At 35.7% G+C, this 25,679-nt stretch overlaps 1 protein-coding gene across 4 annotated transcripts in view; it reads right to left on the reverse strand.

Annotated features, from left to right (window-relative positions):
* EPB41L2 (erythrocyte membrane protein band 4.1 like 2) overlaps nucleotides 1-25,679 on the reverse strand; it is a 112,064-nt gene that overhangs the window by 17,124 nt on the left and 69,261 nt on the right. For 2 of the 4 annotated variants that reach the window (XM_084284679.1, XM_084284678.1), the window contains 10 exons: nucleotides 22,082-22,157; nucleotides 20,535-20,753; nucleotides 19,988-20,075; nucleotides 18,296-18,448; nucleotides 16,587-16,684; nucleotides 12,496-12,668; nucleotides 8,270-8,451; nucleotides 3,848-3,910; nucleotides 1,452-1,598; nucleotides 204-308 (listed from right to left, as the gene is read on the reverse strand). In XM_084284679.1, coding sequence (XP_084140805.1) covers nucleotides 204-308; nucleotides 1,452-1,598; nucleotides 3,848-3,910; nucleotides 8,270-8,451; nucleotides 12,496-12,668; nucleotides 16,587-16,684; nucleotides 18,296-18,448; nucleotides 19,988-20,075; nucleotides 20,535-20,753; nucleotides 22,082-22,157 — 1,304 coding nt within the window. The remainder of the gene's footprint in view (nucleotides 1-203; nucleotides 309-1,451; nucleotides 1,599-3,847; nucleotides 3,911-8,269; nucleotides 8,452-12,495; nucleotides 12,669-16,586; nucleotides 16,685-18,295; nucleotides 18,449-19,987; nucleotides 20,076-20,534; nucleotides 20,754-22,081; nucleotides 22,158-25,679) is intronic. The other 2 variants (XM_084284681.1, XM_084284680.1) reach the window with 1 other exon arrangement.

Here is a 25,679-nt window from a genome sequence, read left to right on the forward strand (position 1 = left end):
AAACAGGAGCCATTCAGAACTTCACGGCCAGTTTAGCGTTTAAGCAGAACGCTGTTGGCATTCATATGTATAAATCTTGCTTTACAACTCAAACTTCTCCTTTCAGTACTGACATCAGGAAGAAAAAAATAGAAAAAGAAAGAAGTGCCCCAGCTAGCCCACAGCAGATGCAGCAAGAAGGCAGTAGATTTCAGGGCAGCCACCTTATCAATTTCCTCTGGTTTTGTTCCAGCAATCCGTGGCATTGCAGTCCATTGCTTCTCCTTCCCAGGCAGTGTTTTCACTTGGAAAATGTGGTCTCCTTTTTTCTATTTGGTTTTCATTTTGTAAAACCAGTGTAAATCAACAAGCAATGAGACAGATACACAGTACACATCAACATAAAACTAAACCATTTGAAAACAACACAACATACTAGGTGAGGGGAAAAAAATCAAGGATAAAAGAACGCTATTTCAAAGTGCCTCAACTTCAACACAAAAAAAATCAATGTAGAAAATGCACACAAACAAAAATTAAGTTACGTTTTTATATAAATGCCTGTTTTAACCAAAAAGGTATTTGTAACTATTGAGCAAGACAATGCATCTCAGATATTTGAAAATTTGTACCTATGCATATATCACTACAGAGATATTAATGTAATACTGAAAGATAAGAGGAATAATTTTGTTGCAGTGGGGAGGGGTAGGTATAGCAGTGAAAGAAGAGGATAATGATAGAAGATAAACTAATTGCTTTTGAGGATTGATTTGCTGTTCTACTCTACAAAAGAAACATATGAAGTAACAAAATTAAAAGTTTAAGAACAGCCAGAGCAATTTATTTGGGTATTTTGTGTGTTTTTTTTTTTCCCGACAAATATTTAGGATGATATTTTTGGAAAACTGTTTTCCAAACTACTGCTTCAAGGTTCAGTCACAAAGGAAGTATAGAGAAAAAACAGGTAAATTCATTTTTACAGACTTTTATAGATTAAGGTGAGTACATTTTAATGAATACACTAAATACGTCCTGAGGAAGTCAACGCTGTAAATTAAATGATTGTGTAAAGTCCTTCACAAATGACACAGGTCAGACAGCTGTTTATGTAGAGGCTGCTAAGAAGAGTTAAGGAGACACAATGAGTGAGACGTTTTACTGTCACTGAAAAATTAACTCCATACATCTGTGTAAATCAGTGAAATTTAAGCTGTCCTTAAAACAGCAAAATGTTGCCAGTTCTTCCAACTTTTTCTAGTGATTCTAGTCCAACTGTTGTAGGAAAACAAAATCCCACACATTATTTAAAGCCAGGTCCAATAGAAGTGTTAAAAAGTTAATGTATACCTAGTATAAACAAATATTACATTAGCCAAACAAAGATTTGATGTAAAGGATAACATGCATTTACTCTATTGTCTACAGGGTTGTATGAAAATGCATGCGGACAAGCGTCTGCAGTGACATACCCCTTGTGTCTGTAGGGACAGAGGTGTGATACGCCGCTTTTCCCACTCATTTGGGCGTGGTTCAGGTGTGGATTCCATGAAATTGCGCTTGAGCTCACTAATGCTAGCCTGGTGTTTCAGTAAGTCATCCTGGGTCTTATCCAGGTCCTAGCAACCCGCAACGTAAAACAAAGTAGGACAAAACACGACAACAAAGGCAAACTTAACAGTTTAAAAGAAAAAAGAACCAAATCAAGGAAAGTGCCTTGTGTTTAGAGAGCTAGCCTTCTTTGGAGCACCTTAAAATCCAGAAGTTTAAGACCATAAGGTTTTGTTTGTGGCCACTAATACACTACTACTACTACCAGATTTTAATGCTAAGGAAAGATAATGCTGTGTATGGTTATTTAACAGAGAACTAATTTCATCCAAAATACAAAACTATTGCTGATTCAAAAGGCTAGTCATTTCCAATGATTGTGTGCTTTCGGGCTGAACTCTAAGCAATTTTCATCTCATTTCTAAGCAGATATTTTTGATATTGCAAAAGTTACATTACTGAAGGCAGCTGTAAGAAAGATAACATAAGGAGCATTATGAAAATGCACCTCTGTTAATGCTACAAGCTCCATGAAAAATACTTATTTCTGTGAGGACAATACCACAGGGCCAAGTATGCGAGCAACTAACACCTGGTTCACTTCAGAGTGCCTCACTGTGCCTATCACATAGGCCTAGACATATTGGAAAAATCAGATTTAAAGACAAAGACTGTTATCAGTCTTTTCCACATTTGGCAATCTGACCACAGATGCAGCTGTCAAGTATGAGTGGGTTTCGTGCATATAATTATCAAAGAGTTGTTTTCTTAAAGAGGTGTTTTCTTTTTATCTTTTTTACCTTTTTAGGCAAGCACCAAAGGGGACACCAGACCATCAATGTCAAATTCTATTTTATTATGACCTACTGAGGCTAAGAGAGAGCAATTTGGATCAAAAAAAACCCTTGTCAAGTCAGAAAAAATTCCAAACCAATACAAACTTAATTTCTGATGTCTTTGAATTTGTATATTCAACACCAGCTGTTATTGGTGCAGCAAATATTTCTTAATTCTGTGAATCTTCAGATATGCACTTCGCACATTAAGAACCTTACCACCTTCTGGCAATTCACTAGGTTAATATTTTTACAGGACCAATGTTTCACTTTTAAATTAGGATTAATAAGCAAGGGATACTAAATATGTCCCCCTAAAATGTGTTTTTTAGAGTAAACTGAAGCATTATATAAAGGATATTCCATTATACAACTGAAGCTAGTGACGATTCTCATATCACAGTTTTAAAAACTGCTTTGGCTTGACACAAGGCACATTTCCTGGACTTGATCACAGCAAAGTTACGCAATGTACACTTACAATGCTTTAGTAAGTTATACACAAGCAAAGTTTGAATAGTTATCAAAAGCTGCAAAAAGCCAAAAAAAAAAAAAAGTATTAGTTTTGATTACTGTGATCCATACACCACCTTATTACCAAACAAAAACAATGATTTTTTTAAAGAGAGTTTGTGACAAAAGGAATTATTTATAGCCCCATTTGGATGAATTAAGTTAAAGACATCAGTAGGATTCTCTGTATTTTCTTCAGTTACTAGCTTGTGTTATTAATGATAAGTTATGATACCGATTATATCTACAGATTACTCCAGATTTACAGACTATATGGAAATTCTTAAAATAAAAATCTCTACTTCAGTGACAAATAATAGCACTACACATTAAAGTACTGTTCAAAGCTCTTTGCTTTTGCTCATCGTCAATAAGAACAAACTTTTAGGGAGCAAGAAATGCTTCCATTTTTAAAAAATGGAAAAAAGCAAACAAAAACATTTTTAAGTTTTCACTTTAAAGATCTGATCCTTACATATGTTTCTCAAAGCTCCTAAAAAATCCTTGCATGTCAGCACCAGAATTAGTTTTTCCATACTTCTACCACTGCTTGTGCCTTATGTTCATTCAGGTAACACATCTAATAAAAGTTAATTAAATTGGTGAAAACCAGAAACCCTGCTCAACAGAAGATACACACTTGAAATAGCAATGTATAAAAAAACACACCTGTTTAGGATGATGAATGGGTCTAATGTGTTTGATATATCTAAATAGGGCTATTATTCCCAGTTGCCACGTTTAAAGCATCTAGCAAAAATACACATTCAATATTCAAGCGGAGGGTTTTGTTTTGTTTTCTAAAACTTTTAAAAACTCAAACTAGAATCAGAACATGCAACATTTCCAAGCTGGTTTTCCCCATGCATGTCATGCACTGTGTTCATCACAGCCTGCAGGTGACCTCCCATCCCATGCAACTTGGCAGCCCGTGAAAAGGGAAAGTGTTTCTTATATTATATACAAACCTCCAACATTAAATTGCTATGTCTGACATAAATATTTTCCCCGTCTACTCTCAAGGAATTGCTCTGCGAAATTAAGTCACACAAAAAAATAAATTCAAATCAAAATGAACATAAAATGTACCAGTAAGAAAATATGAAAAATAAATTAAAAAAAATCAGACAAATACAGGAAATAAAACAATACAGTGGAAAGGCAGTATTTAGAGAAAAACCCATAGAAATGAAATGTAGTTAGGGTGCTAACTAGGCAGTCAGCTACAGCCAGATTTGATTGCAAACTAAACAAACAAAAAAAAACACCATGCACCTTCTGCTGAGCTTTCACCTCTTCAGGTTCCTCCAATGTAAGAACATTACAAATTATCAATAAACATAACATTACAGAATAAGAGGCTTCATCTCTTTGTAAATGATGCAAAGCGTGCTATATTTACAGACCTTTCCCGTTTCGGCCCCAAAGGTTGAAATTATTAAGCGACTTGGGTCTTCCTTCACCTATGTTGTTGGAGAATGGCTGAAGTAATATTTGGCATGTGGCATGAAAAATGGAAGTTTCACACTATGTCCCTCCATTGCTCTACTTTTCAGTGTTATCTCAGATGGATATTTAAGAATGTGTAATGGAAAAAGATGATGTATAATTTCTATGGTAACAAGTCTTTAACACCTGCAACAAGTTGATGGTAAAATGGAATTTAATACATGATTTATTTTGGTTAAACAGTCTAGGATTCAACTCACACACCTAAATGTATTTACAATCTGTCGTAATTGTTATGTTTTGATTATTTGAGCCTCTCCACTCCCCTCTTATAGGTTAATATATTCTACCTCAAACTGGAATGAACTCTCTTGGAAATGATAGCTGACCTTCATTGCCTACAAGTATTCTGAACAGCTTACGGAAAGGCATTCTTTAAAAAGCAAAGCACCACTTCGCCTTCCCAAACGTACAAATACCAACTGCTCATCTTAGGAAAAGTCAACCCTGTGCAAGTCCATACATCTGAAGAGTGGTTTACGTACTGCATGTACGGTTGCATTTTCTATTGTGTGAATGCATAAATACCATCGTATATACCATATATTTATTCGTTTCTCGCTTTCACGTGATTCTATTTTCTGCAAGTTTATTTTATGAATGGATTGATTTATGTCACAAAAGAAAGTCTTTAGTCTTGTTTTACATTATAAAACTTAGATTCGTGTTTTTAATGATGTCATATTTAGCATGTTTTTAATATATACATTGTATTGATTTAATCAGTTTAAACAACTTTATTAAGTGTGACATTGAACAAGCCCTCCCCTTTTTTGGTTCTATAATATTTTTATCTTTCCTTTGAAGATCAAAATAAGCCACCTTTTTCTAGCATGATGTTGTTGCTCTAACATGCACAGCAAATATAGGGACAGGAAGCATTTTGTAAACTATTCCAGATGATCAGAGCAATGCATTAGTGTGAAAGAGGCTCCTGTACAGCAATTTTAAAAGCGTATTTCAAACAAAGTTCAGACTTTGGTGATTAGTCAGACAAAACCAACAATCCCAGCTAATGAATCAAATCAGTCTCCACCTTAAATACTGCTAGAGATTACTGAAAGCACTTAATATTTTAGACTCAACTGAGCAAACCCTTTTGTAGGGCAGAAACGTCTGAAATCTAGAACAACAAGAAGCTGATTTTTAAGCATTGACTTTTTTTTTTTTTTTTTAATTCAGCTTTAAGGAACTTCACTTTCCATATCTTAACAGAACCTCTGAGATGCGCATTACAAAATCAATGCACTCAGGAGACATGCATTTTAACACACAAACTGATAGTGCAAATAGCACAAATTTTTGCTGTTACTACCTAATAATGACTACCTAATAATAGCAATTCCAGTATTCAGTTTTATGTGCTCCTTAATATTTTGAACTGAACTACAAGCTACGCTATACGTAGCTCAGTATCATTAGAATATAATGAAATTATGCATGCTGTATGAATTCAGGAAAACAAACGAACAAGAAAACCCCAGCTATCTATTGCCTAAAAATCCCCTAATGGCAGTTTTTCACAAACAAGAGAAGTCAGAAAAATAGATACATGTTTGTGTGTGTGCCTACTTAGTTTATACAGGCACGTACATACACATATCCCTGTCAGCGCGTAAAACTGAGGAAGCCTCTTGGAGAGCTAGCATACTAGCTATGCAGTGTCAACATTTAAGCAACAGAATTACACACCTCCTCTTCCTCTGCTTTGTCATTCAGGTCATTGTCATAAGAGGCACTAAATGAAGTCGGCTTAGGCTCCAGGTAGCAGAGGGACAGAGCGAGAGGAAGGGAAAATGTGAGTGAAAGAGGAATAGACTGGAAAGCAGAGAGAAGCAGTACAAAGATAAGGAGAAAAGAGGGGATGAAGGAAGGAGAGGTTATAGGAACATAGTGCTGAAGGCCAGGTGGGAGGAAAGAGATGCAAACATCAGGAAGGCTAGGAAAACTAATATAACCATCCTCATCAAGCAGCGAGCGGAAACTGAAAGAAAAGCATTTGATAAAGCTGAATGAGACACACAACTCAGTGTTTTTGTAGTCACTTTTTAAGATTTTTCCCTCCACAGCAGGGGGGACTTGACTAGCAGGAGCTCTCATAGATTCAAAGTTTTTATTTGGTGAGCCTATTCTATTTTTATTATGATCTGGTGTTTCTCTCATGGAATTACACTCCAAGATGTCCGGAATGGTAAGGACGGGCTCCCCTAGGGGATCTTCCTCTGAAATATCTGAAAGCATGTCCATCTCAGGGATAGGTGACAGGTTTGTGAGATGGGATGACACAGAATGGATGGGTAGCGATGGTGGGTGTATGTGAGTGAGCCAAAGAAACAAATTCTGTGCACAGTGGAAAACGAAAGCACAACAAAATGCAAGTTTGTAGGCACAAAAAGAAGGAGAAAGAAAAAAAATATTCGTTAGTGATTATTATTTTTTTATTTTTTTTATTTTTTTTTTTACTTTGGGATAGCTCTACTAATGCAATAGAAATGCCAGATAAAAATAGAAATCCCTTTGTATTTTACAAACAGTCAACTTGTTTATTTTATGGATTATGAAACCAAACCCATTATGAACGTTTTGTTCTCCTGCTGTAAAGAACTGTGCACTTTGGAACTGTAATAGTCACTTACAGCAGATGGAAGCAGACAGACATTGAAAGCTTTGGCAGAAAGGTCAGGGGACAGTGCAGTACATGAAAGACAAGCTGGCACTGATTCTCAGGTTTGTAACCATTTTCTCTAAGACTTAAAGAGAGCTTTAGGGGGAAAAGAAAGCTGTTCAGAGTTGGCATGTGTAACAAAACCTTACTGATCAGCTCCATGGAACAACTTCCCAAAATACTATGTTTTTTTTTTCCCTCCCTTTTCTTGATTAAAAGATACTGCCACTTTGGAAACAAGGGAGAAACATCATTTTACCAAGCCCAAAGTCAAAACATGGTAATTTAACTATTTTTCTCCCATCAGAAAGATCTGTGTGTGCCTTTTCCTTGACTAATTCAAAATCATTTCAGCTACCTAGCAAACAACAACAAAAATGGCACCATATTTGTTCCCTTCCTATGTAGTGGGAATGTAGTGGGAACATGTAAGATACATGGCTAAACTCACCAGTCCAAACTTCACCCTAGGAATCAAAAGGCTGGCTAACTTCCAAAAATGCATGAAAACAAAATTACTTTTTAAATATGGAAGAAATTTCTGACGAACTGCCAGAAAAAAAGAAGTGATATCACAGAAAGAGGAGCAGCAGATTGTATCACATAACTCCGAGGTTTTAGGCAACACTCTGGAAGGAAATTTTTACATTAAATCCTACATGACCTATGTTCAAATTTTTGATCTACTTCCACAGTAACTCCAACACACAAGTAAATGGTTGTTGGCAAGAAACAGACCAAAATACTCAACTTTCCATATAAATCTATACATCAACATTGGAGTGTTTAAAGGATGAAATAATTCTGTAGTTACTACTAAAACAAGAAGATTGTCACTTATAATTACTTAAAAGCAGTCATTACACCCAGATTCATATAACATATACAATTGTGGATACACTAACAATTTTTAGGTCTAAACAAACCAAGGAATTGAATAAAGTACCATTTGCCCTTAGAAACATTTTTCCAGAACTCAGTCAAGCTTCCTGAAATTTCAAGTTATATTTATAGCACTAAAAGAAGCCCAGAAACTCAGGTTGCCTTCACTTTTCCTTATAGACACTCATGTTAAACCTACACAAAATACTTGACAGTTTTGTTCAAATATTTAATATGGAGTTTTGTGAGATGCTTAGAAGTGATAGGCACTACATAACCACACATGCACACACGCCACATGAACAAATAATCTTGGTGTGAAAGAAAGCCATACCTTTCCATCCTGAGTCAACTCTAATTGTGGAGTTTTGAGCGGGCTTACATCATCTTCTCTCCCACCTTCTTTCAACTTGCCCTGCCCAGCAGCTTCAAGGTCAATGATTTTATCTCCTGCAGACAGCCTTCCTGTAGTAGGGAAGTCTCTTAGCAGGCTTTGGTCTGAGATACCCATAGGAGCTAGTAGGGAATCAAATGATTTGGGTTAATTGGAAATAAGTTAGAACGTTTTGTTTTCAAGACTTAACAAAATGATTTTATAGTGATGTCAGCAATGAGGAATACAGGCTAGTTACTGGTGACACAATAGTTTCCAGCTTCTTGGCTTTACACGAAGTCTATGGTTCTTACTGCACTGATGTGAACAGCGATGTCCCCTTGTCGCATAATGTGTGCTTACTATGCAAGGGGGAAAAAAAATATCAAAATCAAGTAGGTATTTAATTATCAAGTTCCTAATTACTCATAGATAGCAATTTAAAGATACTGTTCTTGGGACTGTGTTAATCACTATAACAAAACATAGAAATAAGTGTCTGTGGAGATTCACCATACTGAAAGGACCGTGTTAATACAACATAGAAATATCTATGCATATTGCTGTCACAGTATTTTTGTTGTGGAATCTTAGCATTTTTCACGTTTTTTAGTACTGCAGGAACAACAGCTTAATGAAAGTAAGACCTTTCCTCCCTACATGCCTGCAAAAAACAGAAGGGGAAAATTCATGTATATATATTCAATATATTCCTGCAATGTAATCAAACAAGAGAGTGAATGGTGTTTGTTTTTTCCCCTGTTGTGGTTTAACCCAGCAGGCAGCAAATCACCACACAGCTATTCGCTCACCCTACCCCATCTCTCTCTGGGATGGGGAAGGGAATCAGGAGGAAAAAAAACAACTTGTGGATTGAGATAAAGACATATGACATAATATGACAGAAAAATAAATAATATGTAAAAAGCAAGTGATGCACACCACCCGCTATCCCTGCCTGCAATACCCAGCCTGTCCCTGCGCAGCCAGTACCTCCCATCCCAGCCAGCCACACCGTACATTTTCTGAGCATGATGCCATATGGTACAGAAAATCCCTTTGACCACTTTGGGCCAGCTGTCCTGGGTCTGTCCCCTCCCAGCTCCTGCTGCACCCACTGGTGACCCACTGACAGGACAGTGTGAGAAGCTGACAAGTCCTTAGTTTAGTGGAAGCACTACTCTGCAACAATTAAAACATTGGTGTGTTGTCAACATTATTCTGTTTCTAAGTCCAAAACAGCACCATACCAGCTACTAGGAAGAAAATTAATTCTATCCTGCCCAAAACCAGGATATCCCCTCTTATTTGATTCAGCTCAGAGCAGGATGGCTTTTTTTTTTTCTTTTCCAAATAAGGATGGCTGGCTTGGTCAAAATAGTAGGAATGGAGTACAGGAGAGTTCATTAAGTTAAGCAGCCTTACTAAGTATAACTTTGATATAAACTTCATTTGTTTAGCAATCTTCTGTAGAACGTTCATATGCCCCTGAAGTCTGAACTTTACAAAGCCAAAGCACAGAAAGTTCAAAAAGGCTTTTCTTTGAGAATCTTTGAGGAATATGGTTTTTGATAACAGTCTCAGCCAGATCCACATCAGAGGCTCTCAGTTAAACTGCTGAGAAGCCAAGGCCTCCTAATGGCAAATGTTCAATTTTGAACGTTATGCTTTCAGGGACTCTCTAATTAGCAAGTCTGCAGCTTAAGCTTCTGATCCCTTCTTGGATGGCAAATAGAGCACTTCCTGGGCATATGTCTCTCAAGTTCCACAAGGGCAAGAGTAACTTAACAAATCACAAAATAATTTAGGTTGGAAAAAACACCTGGAGTTCAACTAGTCTGACCTCCCCCCTGTTCAAAGCAGGTCTAATTAGACCAGGTTGCTCAGGGACTTGTGAGCATTTCCAAAGTATTTGAAAATAAATATTTCAACAAATAAATATTTCTAACTGAAATTTCTTGTGTCTCCAACTTGCATCCACTCCCCATTGTATTATTGCTGGGCACCTCTGAGAAGAGTCTGGTTTCATCTTTTCTGTACCTTCCCTGTATGTCAACAGGGATATTTCCCCACACCCTTTTCCTAAAGCTGAAGGACTATATGTCTCTCAGCCTCTCCACATATACCACGTATACCACGTGCCCCCAGCTCTCCGATCAGCTTGGTAGCCCTTCACTGGGCTCACTGCAGTACATCAATGCCCATCCTGTACTGGAGAGCCCAATGGTGGACACAGAACTACACATTTGGTCTCACAATGTGCTGAATAGAGGTAAGCAATTGTTACTTTTAATGGGCTGGCCATGCTCTTGCTAATACAGTTCAATAGACAGCTGGTCTTCTTTGCTATAAGCACACACTGCTTTCTCACATTCAGCTTGTCCACTGGGAGCCCCCAGATCTTTTTCTGCAAAGCTGCTTTCAAAGCAGTCGCTCCTGCAGCATATAGTGGTTTATGGTATAATTCCACCTCAGATGCAGGACTCTGCATTTATATTTACTGAATTTCATTATTGTTTCTTTCAGCCCATTTCTCCAGCATGCTGAGGTCCCTCAAGCAGAGGTGCAGTGAGGGTATTAAGACTAACTCAGAGAGATGAAGTACTCAATTGCAGATACTTGGGAGGAACAGTGGTACTGGACACGCTGGTGTCCAGAAAGAAGAGGCAGGGATTCAGTATACACTTTCCAGGATTTCTCTAGTTTCAAATATACACTCAATGAATGACCTATATCTGGACTACTGCTTGAAGGAAGAACAGGACTTGATTTTGCATGATAGTTTAAAAAAAATTACAGCACAAAAAATCCCCTGAAAGACTTGCTGAAGCAATCCCTAGAGTTGGGCAATTGTTTCTAGGCAAATTAAACAAACTGAATCAGACAGTTTGTACTGATGTAGTGTCTTTTGGTTTCTACAAGGACTCATCAGAAGCTAGCTACTCATCGCAAGCTAATAGAGCACACACTTTTCCCTCTTATTTTTGCTTAGGCCTCCAGATGGTAACAAACTGTAGGTTTCCCAAATAAGAGTCCTTTGCTCATTTGCCCCAGTACGGGAGAATGAAGATTTGGAAAAGTAAAAATATTCTGTGTAATACATTTCTGGAGAAAATAGGCAAAGTTAACAGCTTAATTGTAGCTAAACTCACATCATTGTTACAGTTCACTTTTATCCTAGTAAAGTTGTGTATGCCTGAATTTAAGTCAAACTCATTTTTATAAATATTTTTTAAATGTTGTATCTTTCAGAAGTAATTTAGAGTAAAGCATGTGCTTCTATGTCTCTTGCACGTCCTACTAATAATATATTTGCCTTTGCAAAGTATGTCTGTTTTGTCTGTTTCCATTAAAGAAAATCAGAAGGTATTTTTGTTTAGTCAGAGACCAAATATCAATAGCCACACATTTTAGATATTCGTACAAGCGGAACAGAAAGCTTGTGGGCTGAACACAGAAGTAACTAAGAAGCACACCAGAATGGCAATACACTGAATAAAATCATACAAAACCAAAAGGAAGTACTTGCTCTGCCTTTTCTACTTTGGCACAGAGAGACACACCCAGGCCAATCCAGGGTCCCAAAAATGCTACTGACCATACAATTCTAATCAACAGCATATAATCACAGAATCACACAGAATCACAGAATTTCTAGGTTGGAAGAGACCTCAAGATCATCGAGTCCAACCTCTGACCTAACACTAACAGTCCCCACTAAACCATATCCCTAAGCTCTACATCTAAACGTCTTTTAAAGACTTCCAGGGATGGTGACTCCATCACTTCCCTGGGCAGCCCGTTCCAATGTCTAACAACCCTTTCAGTAAAGAAGTTCTTCCTAACATCCAACCTAAAACTCCCCTGGTGCAACTTTAGCCTATCTAGTAAAACAGATTGGAGTATTGAAACATATGTCCAATTTAGAATCCTCCATATTTTCACTGCAGTACCATACAATTTAGGCAGTACCTTAACTTACTGCTTAACCAAAAAATTGATATAGTATGTTATTGATATAAGTAACAGAAGTAACTACTCTTCACTCAATCCATCAGAAACAGAAATTGACAAACTTGTCAATTGATATTTTAGGCATTCACAATGTCAACAATTTTAAATGTCACTCAGATCAGAGTGACAACACAATATAATTAAACACTGGAAAAATGTGTCATATTTCATACCTCCATCAAGACTTCTGGAAACACGTTTGCTTGAAGTGCGTTCAAAGTACGGAGCTGGTCTGTCTATGAGGTTGCTAGCCTGTCGTGTCTGTGCTTGTGTACGTCCGCTGTAGCGAAACTTAGAACCCAAGGTTAGAAACTTTGCTTTTGGAGGCTGTTCTGGTGATAGAAGTCTAAAAAGCAAACATGGGTAAAGTCAATTGTAAAGGCTTTATTTTTTCTATGTAATGAGGTACTTTTAACAGTACTTATTATATTGCAGCTTTAGTTCACTAGGCATGATTTGTGCATTTCAAGTAGTGATTTTATCAAAATCTGAGAAGAACTTCTAAAACAAAGAGTATTATTTAGTATTTGCATTTAGAGTTGAAGTGCTGCTGATAATCATCATGTTTTCCACGGTATAACTACGCAAAATCTTGATCTTCTCATACTATCTAGGTTAAATGGTGTTTTTTTCTGAATAGCTGAGGCAAGTTCAGGTTTATGTGGCATACCTCTCAGATCTTTCTCCTTAGAACATTACTTGTAGGGGAAACCATACACACTGCATATTCAGAGGTACCAATATGGCAGCTGCTACTCCTCACAGTTAGGGAGGGAATGGTGTCCCAAAGCTGCATAGCAGGCTGAATGAAGGAGGGGGGGGAAGGCTCAAATGGATATAGAACTGTCACTCAACACTAAGAAGTTTAATAAGCTAGATTCAAACCCCACTGTATTTACTTTGCGGTTTATAGATTTGTGTAAATTGATGCTTGCTGTACGTAAGGAGAGTGGGGAAAAAAGGCGTATCATGAAAAGAGTGAAAAAAAGATTCAGTTATGAGTAGTATTAATGTTGGATGTGTATGTTTATACCTTTGTTCTTAAGTGTTGGAGTCAATGTCAGAGAAATTCCTAGTAACAGTTTGGCAGAGTTGCTACGAGATATCCTGCAATTTTCTACGAGTTTTTGACACCACATGAATTTAAGGGATGTTCCTCTAAACCTCCCTGTATTTCATTATGAAGACCTCAAGTTCTTAATCTATACCTTCACTGCTTATACTTTCTACTTTTGAAGCCTGAGCCATTAACTTCAACACAGAGGGTACTGTATCCCCCAGTACCATCCTTGTTGATGGATCAACAGTCATCACTGTAAGAACTCTTCCCAGCCTCAGTTTCTCTAGAAAGGTATTCGATGTTTCCCCTGAATCAACATAGTGCTGCAAATACACGCTTATCCAGCATGGGGTATCCGTGTCCTATTCTCTCTCCGAACATCAGCTTCTTTCAAGCAGAACCAACAACTACCATGCCTATTGTATTTATGATGGCACAGATGTGCCAGAAAGACAGGATGCTGACTTTGTTCTATTCTTTTGAACCATTTGCACAGGGAACATCTGTGACAGTGGAATCAGATCCAGAATACATTTAGACAGTTTCCAATAGTGGGTTCTGAAAACTGACAGTCATTTTAAAGATATTTCAGCAAAACTGGGGGGTTTGCAGATACTTTGCAAAAAAGAATGGTAAGAGGTAGAAGGCTACCATTTTCTCTAAGAGAGGAAGGAAGTTTATATCTTTGCCAGGGTGCTAGCCAGAGGGATCTGATCACACATGCCTACAATGCAAATGCATGCACCTGAATCCTAATGGGTTCCAACATATTTTAAAAGAAAACAATTCTCAGGACAGACTAGTCTACCCCTCTGCACTAAGGCCATATATAACAAAGTCACAAGGATCTGGAGTTTCACTTTTCTTGCTTCTATAAAACAGCCTTATGCAATCTTTGTCACAAATATATTTCTCCACATTATTTCCAAAAGAGAATATATTCTGTATTATGAGGAAAAAGGCTAAGAGTGTTTTTCCAAGGTTCCTTCTGTTCTTTATTTCCCAGTCTTGGCAAAGCTACAGCATTGACTGCCATTTTTGTTTTCCACCCTGCTGAGAAAAACTTTTAATCTTTGAATGTGGAAAACACGAGATAAATAGTTACTTCCTGATTAAGGGCATTTGATTTATTTATTTATTTAGGTATTACAAGTTTAATTACATAAAAGTAACTAAAGAGTATGTTTGCGTCATTTTAAGACATACTGGGGACACTAAAACTATCTTGAAAAGTTCAAATAAAACATCATAAAGTAGAATTATAAACATGTTTTGGATAAGGTCTAAAGTTGCAAACTAAGCTTATCTCAAAAGATTAACGTAACTGTAATATAAATGTATATGTACATACATTTATAATGTATTATAAATGTAATAAAACATTACTGGAATTCTGTAAGGCTGAGCTGATACAAACAAATCCAGTGCCTTTTAGTTGTCATTTTCAGTATAGTTCATTTCAAATTTCTATAAATAACTTCACATGCTCAATGAATTTCCCATAATTTAAAAAGAAGGTGGATCTTAATGCATTTATTATTTGAAAAAACTGAAATACTGGAAAAAAGAATAATACAAGGAATCTTAAAATGTTATATAGGGCATGCTGGGAGGTCTGGAAACCAAAAACGTAAATCTAGATTTAATACAATTTACTGTGGTATACACAAGCAATACACATGAAATGAAAAAAACTGTAGCTTGCACTGTAGCAATTGCTTCTGCTGTTTATCTTTGGAGACAAACAGAGCTGGATTTATTTTACTGTTTTTAAATCAGGATGAAAGGTTTTGAGGATTTTCTATCTGATGACATCAGTGGAGTATATGGATTTTACAGAATGGTTGAAGTATGTGTTACATAATTCTTGTCATCATGTCATGCCTGATTAGGAAAAGCCACTTCTGATTGGAATGAAATCCAATTAATTTTATTATGTCAGAATTTCTGTAGTAAGATTATCTGATACATATTAATACTCCTAAGAACTTTTATATTTGAAAATGGTATTTCTCAGTTTAGTATTTTTGACTTCCGTAAGATTTTCTTCTCCATTTAGGTCCATTTTATTATTGTAAAAATAGGAAATACAGTTCATGCAGGCCACTGCATGATTTATTTGAAGAGCATTAACGTTCTTTCCATTGCAGAAAAGAACTGTATGCCATTTGTGGTAACAGACAGCACCAGCCAAAGCAGACTTCAACTTTTGAAGAAATATAGAATGATGAGCTATTTAGGTTAATAAACTTAACTAAGAAGTCTAGTAAGGAGTTCTCCTACTGAAGGAGAAAGCTTAATCCTTTACATGCCCTTTTTACAGTGAGAAACCTAGATTTGAGGACTATTCAATGCATGAGAGATTCAACCTAAATCTATTACTCCTGAGGCTGCATGAGTACATGCACTCCTTCATGGAGATTGTGCTATTATAAAAAAAAAAAAAAAAAAGATTTTTCAAATTACTTTTCAATGCTGGAAGTAGAAAGAAACAACTCTATTGTTGAAGTAGTCATTGACAAATAGACCGTAGTTTCAATAATTGATTCAGAATTGTGCATTTGGCAATTACTGAGAAAAAATGCAGAGAAAATTCTAAGCGCTTCTATGAAAGGACAATACTCTCAGACACATGGTCCAATTTTTTGTGTGGTCCTTAGGGGACTCAAAGAGTTCAACTCAATGATCCTTGTGGGTCCCTTCTAGCTTGGGATATTCTGTGATTCTAAGTTAGGGTTTATTACATAAATAAATAGCATGCTGTTCTTTGAAGAATGGACTGTGAATTCAGTCCAGTTTATAAACAAGCAAAAATTCAGCTGTAAGCATTTAGCTTCAACAGCAAAAGATACTGAAAAAACTGCAGTGAATGAAGATTAACTGTCAAACCCACAGCTTATTTTGTCTATTGGCTCTCTAGATTGTCATTTTGAAAAGTAGATCTATCAGTAAATACTATGTATGATTACTAGTTTAGTTTCATACTGGTAGCATGCTGAAAGTTTAAATGACACTTATTTGTACTTTAGACCTTCAGAACTAGTAATTCCGTGTCAGTGACTCATAGGATGTCTTCTGTCTAAGAGGTGTTAATACAGGGAGGAAGTAGGGGAAAAGAGGGGATAAACCTTCTCAACTTTCCTCATATCCTTTCAAAGATATGAGCATACCTGGCAAAATTGGGGAAAGAGAATTATCATTTACCTGAAGAAAGTATGGTGCTCCACACAAACCTTCCATAACCTTTTAGCAGCCCGGTGGTTTGGCAGTTTGAACCCAATAGTGCTCTCAAACTGTTCCAGCTGGAAAGAATCCACAAATAAATTAACCCATTTCCTTAACGTAGCTATTAACTGGAAGGCAGAGTTCAGATAATTCCATTACTGTAAGAAGCAGTAATTCTCCTGTCATAAGAGTTTGTAAGACTTCAAAAATACCAGTTTCTAGCCTTTTAATATAATTATACTGGGAGGACTAGTCATGACAGGTAATAAACACATTATCACTTCCTATCTTTACTAATAACTCTTCTGAGAAATCCAAAAATACATCAGCATTCCTTGCTAATTTTCTGACTAGCAGCCCAATACACTTTTAAACTGAATGAAAAAATTGTACTGCAGGTCGTGCTGCACATCTTCCTTGGATTCAATACCAGTTTGAAATCCACTTTGCAGTGTCACTCTTACCAATCCATTTCATTAAATATCTTTTTTTTTTTTTTTTTTTTAGCAAAAATATATCTGTTTATACATACGTTTTCCAGAAGTTACAAAAGTACAATGTAAGTATTGCATTACTGCCAATTAGACTTAAGCTAAACACAGCTCCTGTCATTTCATGTGAAGTCTATTTACACTAAAATACTATAGTGATTTCAAACTGATAGTGTTCCGTACTTTAATAAATCCCTTTTCAACAAAACAGGGTCTGGGAATTGCTCTGTGAACTTTTAAGTGTGTGCAAACAAAATAGATGCTTTGAGAAATTATGAGTTAGCTTTATAAGATTGTGTAGAGGCTAATTTGTTTTTGGTCACTTAAGAGACCTGGGAACTAAAACTAAGATAGATTTAAAAATATATCTTTAAAACTTGCCTATTATTTATAAGCACTACAGCTGATTTTGTATCAGCATAAAGTAGTCTGCTTTTATACAAGGCTGTGGGAAGGTGACTTGCCATTTAAAGTTTTAATGGATTTCAATTTGAGATTAGCAGACAGTACATATCTTGCCTAGAATAATTCAGGAATAAATTCAAACCTTTTCCTCCATTTAGCTCTGAAAGGTCATTAACATATTTTACTTTATTTATTCACACAGCAAAAGCTACCCTAAACATTTTAGGATATACTTTAAAGAGTTCATCATTTTGTTTTCTACAAAGAATTTCCAGTTAAAATGTGCTCAAAATGTAAACCTCCCTCCTTCGTTGACTCCCATAAACTTACAACGGTAAGTGAAAAAAGGTGAATTCGATATTTCTGCAGCAGCTAACAGGAAGTTAGAGCTCTCTACAGGACAACTCAGGTCTTTGGTTACATCCATAAAACTAGCGGCATTGACATTTAGTGAACAATTATATCCACAGAGGAAGAGAGGCTGACTCTCCCTAGGGGCTGCAATTTTGTAAAAACGTGGCCAGTGTAACTAGCTTTACCTGCACTAAATATAAGTTACAGCATTGCATCTATTACTTTTCCCCTCCAAAAAAAAGTGCTGGAGTCACATTCATTAATCATCAGAAGTGTTTAATACAAGCGGTAGAATCTGATGAGAAAAATAAAACCCTCTTAAATTCTGCTCGAATCCAACATAAGCCTTCCAGGATGCCTAGTAAAAACTGAGGCTGTTTTTCCTGTTGCTGGATAGAAATAATCAGACAAAAAAGGCAAGACAAAGGTATTACTTACTTCTGCTGGTCTGATTTTGATGTAGAAATTACTTCGCTTATAGGAAATCTTCAGAATTTTTGGCCAAGCAAAGCGGTTGATCCGGAGTCTATCTTTGTAAATGAGCAGTCCATTAGCACATACACCCAGCATGATATCCACACCTTCAGAATCCTATCGTGTATGAGACAATTCCATAAAAATCATTTTATTAACATTCCAAACAAGTAATTATCTCAGGCAAACCTTGAGGGAAGAAGGCAAATGGGACTCATTTCATATTAAAACTTGAAAGACCGTGACATTGAGATTGTTAAAGAAGAAATAACCAAGTGTAACAATTTTATAACAAAGGATTTGGACTCCAGTAATTTGGCACTCCTCTATCTGCACTTACCACAGTTCTGGGAAATTTAGGTATTCTGTCAAAAGGACAAAGTCAACAACTATGAGAAGTACGGTGGGTGTACTGATGATTTGATTTCTAATACTAAAAGAAGTGAAAGTAAGAACAGATCTCTTCAACAAGAAAGTCAGAGCAAGTTGGTGACAGTGATCTTTTACATTCACCTACTATTCCAAAGAAGATACAGGAAGCAATGGATAGCTGGCTGAAATATCAGCATAATCATTTCAATCAAAGTGCTGTCACACAAGGTTTCTTAGCATTCTGTGCTACTGACAGCATTTGATGCCAGTTCAGCAAGCTACATAACCAAACACTTACTGATAAGGCCTGGATATACTGTACTGCTGCAGAGTAATATGGCATAACATGTCCTCACAAAAAACAAATCAACTACATCAAATGCCAACACTGTCATTAAGTGTTGCTTCACTGGCATAACAATTAGCTGCAAGTGGACCCTGGCAAACAGCAGTTCTTTCAGATACTTCACTATGGCAAAGGAAAGCTCAATAAAACTCTTAAGTATGCAAGTTCCTTGAAGTGCTTCAGACCAAGTGAACTGCCATACTGCACTTGTATTAGAAAATGAATATTAGAAAATGAATAAATATTCCAGACATATTTAATGTACATGAATAAAAATGTAAGCATATTTCTTTCAAGTGTTTCTAAGAGAACACAAGAAGTAGTCTGTGGAAAATTGCAAATGTAAGTGCATAAAATTTCTGTAGGAGTCCATCTCCAGTATTTTAAAGTCTTGGTTTTCTTCTTTATATATATAGGACTGATACGCTTACAATGCATTAATTTTCCTCATCATTTGAGGCTCTGGATTTCCGGGAGGGACTGAAAGGGGAGCGAGGGTTAGTTGGCTTGTTGGATTTTTACATTAAAAATCCTAATAGAAATGCAGTTTTGATTTGACTCATCTAAAGGGATGAAAAAGAAAAGCCTCTGAAAAGCACCCTCCCCCCCCCCCCCCCCCCAAGACCTCTTCCCACCCATACTCATCATTTCTAACTCTTGGGGAATTTCAGAAATAATTACATATTCTTTGATCCAAAGACCAGATGCTTAAAATCTACTTAAAATATTCTAGAATATTCTTTCTAGGATGCACTTATGTCTACGCATTAAATAAAACTCAAAATAGATTTTAAGAATGTCAAAGCTGTTAACTGAGTAGTTATCATGAGATAAAAGGCTCATATGAAAGCACTGAGGATCCAAACACTTTCAAATCAAGCATACACTACTCTCTTCAATACCAAGCACTATTTGAAAACCAAATCAAACCCTGATACCTTGGCATGATGTAAATCCACTCCATACATGGAAAGTCTCTTAGCATTTTCTAGGAACTGGGAATCCGCCTGTGCTGGAGTCAAGCCCCTAAAACCAAAAAACAAACCTTGAGTTTATTGTCCAAAGAACAAAGAATCAAAACGGGAATCCTGCAATTCAGACACAGAAAAATGTCAGTTTGTACGGTATCACTAGCATTTTCAATGTAAAGCAGAACTGTTCTTTCAGAGCAGTTATATTACTTTAATTTAGGTTTCCATATTCACTCTTCCAAAATATTTTTTAGGTCTACATTGTCATGAATTGGACAACTAATTCATATGCTTGGATAAAATATTTTCTCCAAATGATCTCTTCTGATATCTTAGTGAAGCTATTATTTTCAAATCGACATTTTGAAACACATGGGATTAAGAAGCTCCTGTTACATAGCAAAAGACTTACAGAACAACAAAAGGCCTCAGTTTAGCAGTTTATAAGCTCTTAAGAGAAACGGTAATGAACATGACAGCATGATTTAATTTCATCATGCTCTATCTGACAGACCTGTGTGTTTTGTGTAGCTCAGCTACTTTCTCCTCCATTTCTTGAGTTTGATTGGGTGCAAATTGGAATTCACTGATGTAGTCACCGTGGTGCTCCTCTGGGTCATGATCACCCATTTCAGCCTGCAGGATATATGAACCAAGGAGGGCGTGAGTCACAAAAGAACATGGCAGTCGACCAGAAGCAATATCCTGGCGAAGCTGTAGGCACAAGAAATATCTGCAAGACAAAGAAAAGGAGGGGGAATGGGATGAAAAACGTGAACAGATGAAGAGTTACCAATTAAAATATATATATATATATATATATATATATATATATATATATATATAAGATAAAGCAGAATTTCTCTGATACATGTGATCATAAACATTTTTAAAGTAATCCAATACAGTAATAATTTGTTACACCTTATTTTGAAGGTCATTATTACATAGTAAATTGATTTCACTTCCACAGTCATTAGCTCATCAAGTAATGTAACAGAAGAAATCTGTATCATTACTGAAACCATAACTGCCTTCCTTAAACCATGTATATATTAGAATTTACTATTTCTAGTACTGCACATAGTCTTCTACCAAATATAACAAGTTAACAATCAGGGGACATCATGCCCTAGCACAGATATTTAATTAAAAAAAGAAGTTTTACAAGTTCAAATTTTAATGAATTTCACTTTAAGCTATAATCATAAAAACGCTTTACCAGTTGAACACGCAATTCAAATGGCAATTGACACTGAAAACTTTCAAACTAAACAGACAGTTGAAAAACACTGCATACTAAGTGTCTTAGCTTATTTGTAGTAATATATCAACTACAGACTCACATAGCTATCTTATTTTGTGTAGAGAACTGATTAAATGCAGTATGTAATGACATATCCCACCTCACCAGAATTAACCAACTCGAAATTAAAACAAAGTGCTTAGGTTTGCCATAACTCCTGACAAAGTGAGCCAATTGCCTACACTGCTTATGTTAGTCTTACAATGCTGTATTTTAGGTGCTTAGAAAGTACTTAGTTCTTACATCTCATTAGATCTTATTCCATTGCCATCTAAGCAACATAATTATTTACATGTTTTATGGTTTTACTAAAACTAGAAAAGCTACATTTTCAACAATCTTAGGTAACTGAATTACCTTATGTCCCTTAAGCTTTGCTCTCCAAAACAACACTCCCATACCCTCATGTACTCTATAATAAAGCAACAGCCCAAAAATAAACCACTGTCTTCCTTCGTACATGATCTCATCTCCCCCTCCTGCATTCTCCTCATATTATATCTCAACTTATCATTAAATTTTTCTTTCTGAAGAAACAAAGGCCTCTTGTTCTTTTTGAGAAATACCCTGCTAGGTACTCCTGCTTCCTCAAGATGCCTTCCATGCCAAGGGACAAGTTTGTGTCTATACTCCAAAAAGTAGTTGATATGAGAATTCTACAGTAATAGAACCTGTTCTGGCATCCAGAAACTTATGAAGCCTATTTTGATTAAATAGCAATAATTTTTAAGTTTAAAATTATGAACTGTACATACCTAGTGATGTCTTCAGTCAGTTGTGAAGGATCCGGAGGATAAAATTTCACATTAAAGGTGAACAGCCAAGGTAAACCTAAATATGGAAAACATCTGATTGGTAATCTCAAAACTGTTGAAGCAAGCAAGCAAAGAACTTTACTAAAGAAAATAAGGCAGTTGTATAAATTTTAGATCACTGAAACCTTGAAAATATTGGAAAGTTCTTTCTCTTTTTAGAGTATATTAGTAAGAACCATACATTATTTTCCATTATCAGGTATACACAGAATGAACAGAGTGAAAGAAAAATGTAACATGTTAAAAACTAATTTTTAAAATGTTAACAGTAAGCTATGTAAACATCAGAAGTTTTAATTTGAAAACTACCATAATATATAACCAGATATTATGTGTTCAAATATAAATAGCTGTTCGCACTAAATCTGCATTTATTTCCAACTCTTTCAAGGCTAGTGATCTCCCTGTTTAAACTGATTGTAGTTTGAAAGACTGTACAGTAACTATGAACTTGAGATGTCAATATGAAGTCTGTATTGCATACGAAGACAATAAGTAAACTATTCATATTCATACTGAATGCACGGAAGACAAAAATATTAGCCATTTCTCCTTTAAAATAATTTTTCTTAAACAATAATACCTTTAGCTATAATAGCAATTATATTTTTTTAAATTCACATGTGAAAATTGTAATTGCCTATCTTAAATACAAAAGCACTTAAACTAGATAAATAGTTTGACAAAGCATAAAATTCTGCTTTTAATCATAGCTCTAGTTCTAAAACAGCTTTCAAATCTTGAACATTTAAGTCACTTAAATAATGAAAATCCATTCTAAGAATGTTGCTGTTATAATACTATGTGCAAGAGAAGTATGTTAATTGGAAAGTAAAAACAATTTAACATAAGTAGAAGTTTCCGAGTTCAAACATTTCATTTAGTGTAATGCAGACACACAAAAGAAAATCCTAAAATAGAAATCCAGAAAAAGAACTGAATTGTTTGTTTTTGTATGCTGCTTCAAAGCAGTTGGGCTTTATCATATCTTGCCAGACGTAAGGACGGTAAAGCTACAATGTAGATTTGCCAAAAATAACGATGAAAGATAAGAAATAGAAGTTATTATCAGTAAAATTAACTAGTATGTTTGTCTTCCTCCCACCCTTTTCTCTTAAGGCAACTAATACTTTTGGTGAAAGACTTAAAAATAACCATTGGTAAAAAAGAGGTAATTATTCTATAAGCCTTGTTAACAATTACTTTTGAACCTTAAATAAGATTTTAAAAAGCTGCCATACTCAGATAAATCATGCTTCAGAAAAATTGTCTATTTAAAAAAATAAATGACCAAAATGCCATTTCCAAAATTATGCTGCAGGTGCTAATATTTTGCTTAAGGTTGTTTTCCTAAAAGTAAAGGAATAATAAGTTCACAGCTGTTAGAAATGAAAAGATGCTTTGTGTCAAAATATGTACTTCAACATTTCAAAAATTACTTCATATTTTCAGACGTGACTATTCACTGTAGCATTTTAACTTCTGCGTAAGTCTGCGTAACTGTGAACCTCATCCTCCCTGGCTGCTAAGTCACTCTTTCCTTTAGGGAGTGCAGGGATTTAATATATCTACATGTTCCCAGTTAATTATTTGCTAGGACAATGAAAGCTTGGCTTACAAAATAAGGCACATCTCCTTGAATGAGAAAGCCTAATTTATCTGATGTACACATAGCACTGATTTAACTAAGATACGCCTCATTCCATTATCTATTGCTATCTAATGCAAGACAGAATGAAGAGAATTTACATTTCTAACAATGATTTATACATATACTATGAATAAACAGAATTAAATCTGGAATAAATGATGAAAGTGGACTGATCTGTTTTCAAGGATATTAGCGTCATTTAATGCTAATATTAAGTAAACCAAACTGATGACAAGATGCAATTGGGCCAAAAATACCTATGCAAACAGTGTTTAGGGAGAGTTATGTTAACAGGGGCTGTGGAGGAGGTTGGAGCAGGAAAGATGAAAGGAAGATGTGTCCTTCCTCACAGGTAGCAACCAGACAATGTTATCCTGGCATGGAGCAAAGTTTCCTGATGTGAAGGAATTTTTCCTGGTCTAAGACTACAATTCAACTAATCAGATGAATTTGGCCTTAACCTGTTTCTTTTTTTGTCAGCATTTTTACTGTTAGCTTTCAGAAAGCTCTGTAACAAGGAGACCTAGACACTGCTGGAAAAGAAAAAAAAAGAAAAAATCTTCTAAAAGCTATAAAGAGCACAAATCCTCTGAATCTACAGACTACATAAAAAAAAAATCGTATGTTCATACTAATTCCTATAACTAATCCATAGAAAAAGTGTTGTAGTTGACTTGCTACTAAGTAATTTCTGGACAGCTGATGACCTGATATTTTACCTGATTACTGAAAACACATTTATCCTCGGAACATAGACCAGTAAGCGTACTATCCAGGCTATATTTATACTTCAATACAGCATACTGTTTGTAGCCACATAACAGAGGCACACAAACAACTGTCTTCACACAAAAACGCGTGCTATAACTGGCACTTTGAATTCACAGCAAAAACAAAAAAAATCTGATATTAAAGTGATATTTAGCATTCTGTTCCTGATAAGGCTCTCTGTCTTAATGTTTATAGTATGTGCTACAGAAATGTCAAATTCTTTTCTAGAGAGTTTGTTACCTCAAAAATGCTTCTGTGGCAGCTTTAGGCACATTCTTTGAGAAAAAGAATGCAATAACTAACCAGCTAACAACATACAATTAACATGATTCATCCCATTCACACTGGAAATCAGTGAGTTTTTAGTCTAGTGAAGGCATTTATAGCTTTTACTTGTGATTCCTGTCTCTCAGCTAACATTTTCAGGGTACTGTGTGAGCAGTTCATCTGTCCTAGTCACAGGCAGATGTCCAATGCCCCATAAAGATAAGAAAATTATTTCTATAATATAGCTTAAATTACCTTCCAAGGAATCAGAGCAATATAGCAGCTGTACAACTAGCCCACATTTTCAAAGTTGCATTAACAAAACCAGAGTGCAGCCAAAGCTTTTTGGACCAACAAGATGCAGCTCAGAAACTCAGACATCTCTAAACTGCAAAACAATTTTTATGGCTAGCAGACATGTTTTATGGCTAGCAGACATGTAGGAACACTTCCACAGGACAACTCTTCCCTGAGCACAGTGCTTATTGGTCTTCACTACTAGATTCTAGTGTGATAAGCTTCAAAGTTAGCTACAAGTTTTACACATATATAGTTATTTAGCTTATTTTATTATATCTATTTCTTTAAAGTGACCTTGCATACACGTATATATACACTTTTTTAACCTGAGCTTACCATGTTTTATTGGCAATAAAATCAGAGCTGTGTATTTAAAATGAAATCCTTTTCCTTAATGAATTCTAACTTCCCTTCACACTAAGTACAAAGTGTAAAGTGTGGTAGTACACAGTGTTGCAAAATTCTAAATTCATATACTGTTCTCACAGAATTTTATTTATTAATTTATCACCATTTGGTCTACTGTGAAAATACACACATTTAATCATA

This window comes from Netta rufina (assembly GCF_964035555.1).
Source record: "Netta rufina genome assembly, chromosome: 3".
Lineage (NCBI taxonomy): Eukaryota > Metazoa > Chordata > Aves > Anseriformes > Anatidae > Netta > Netta rufina.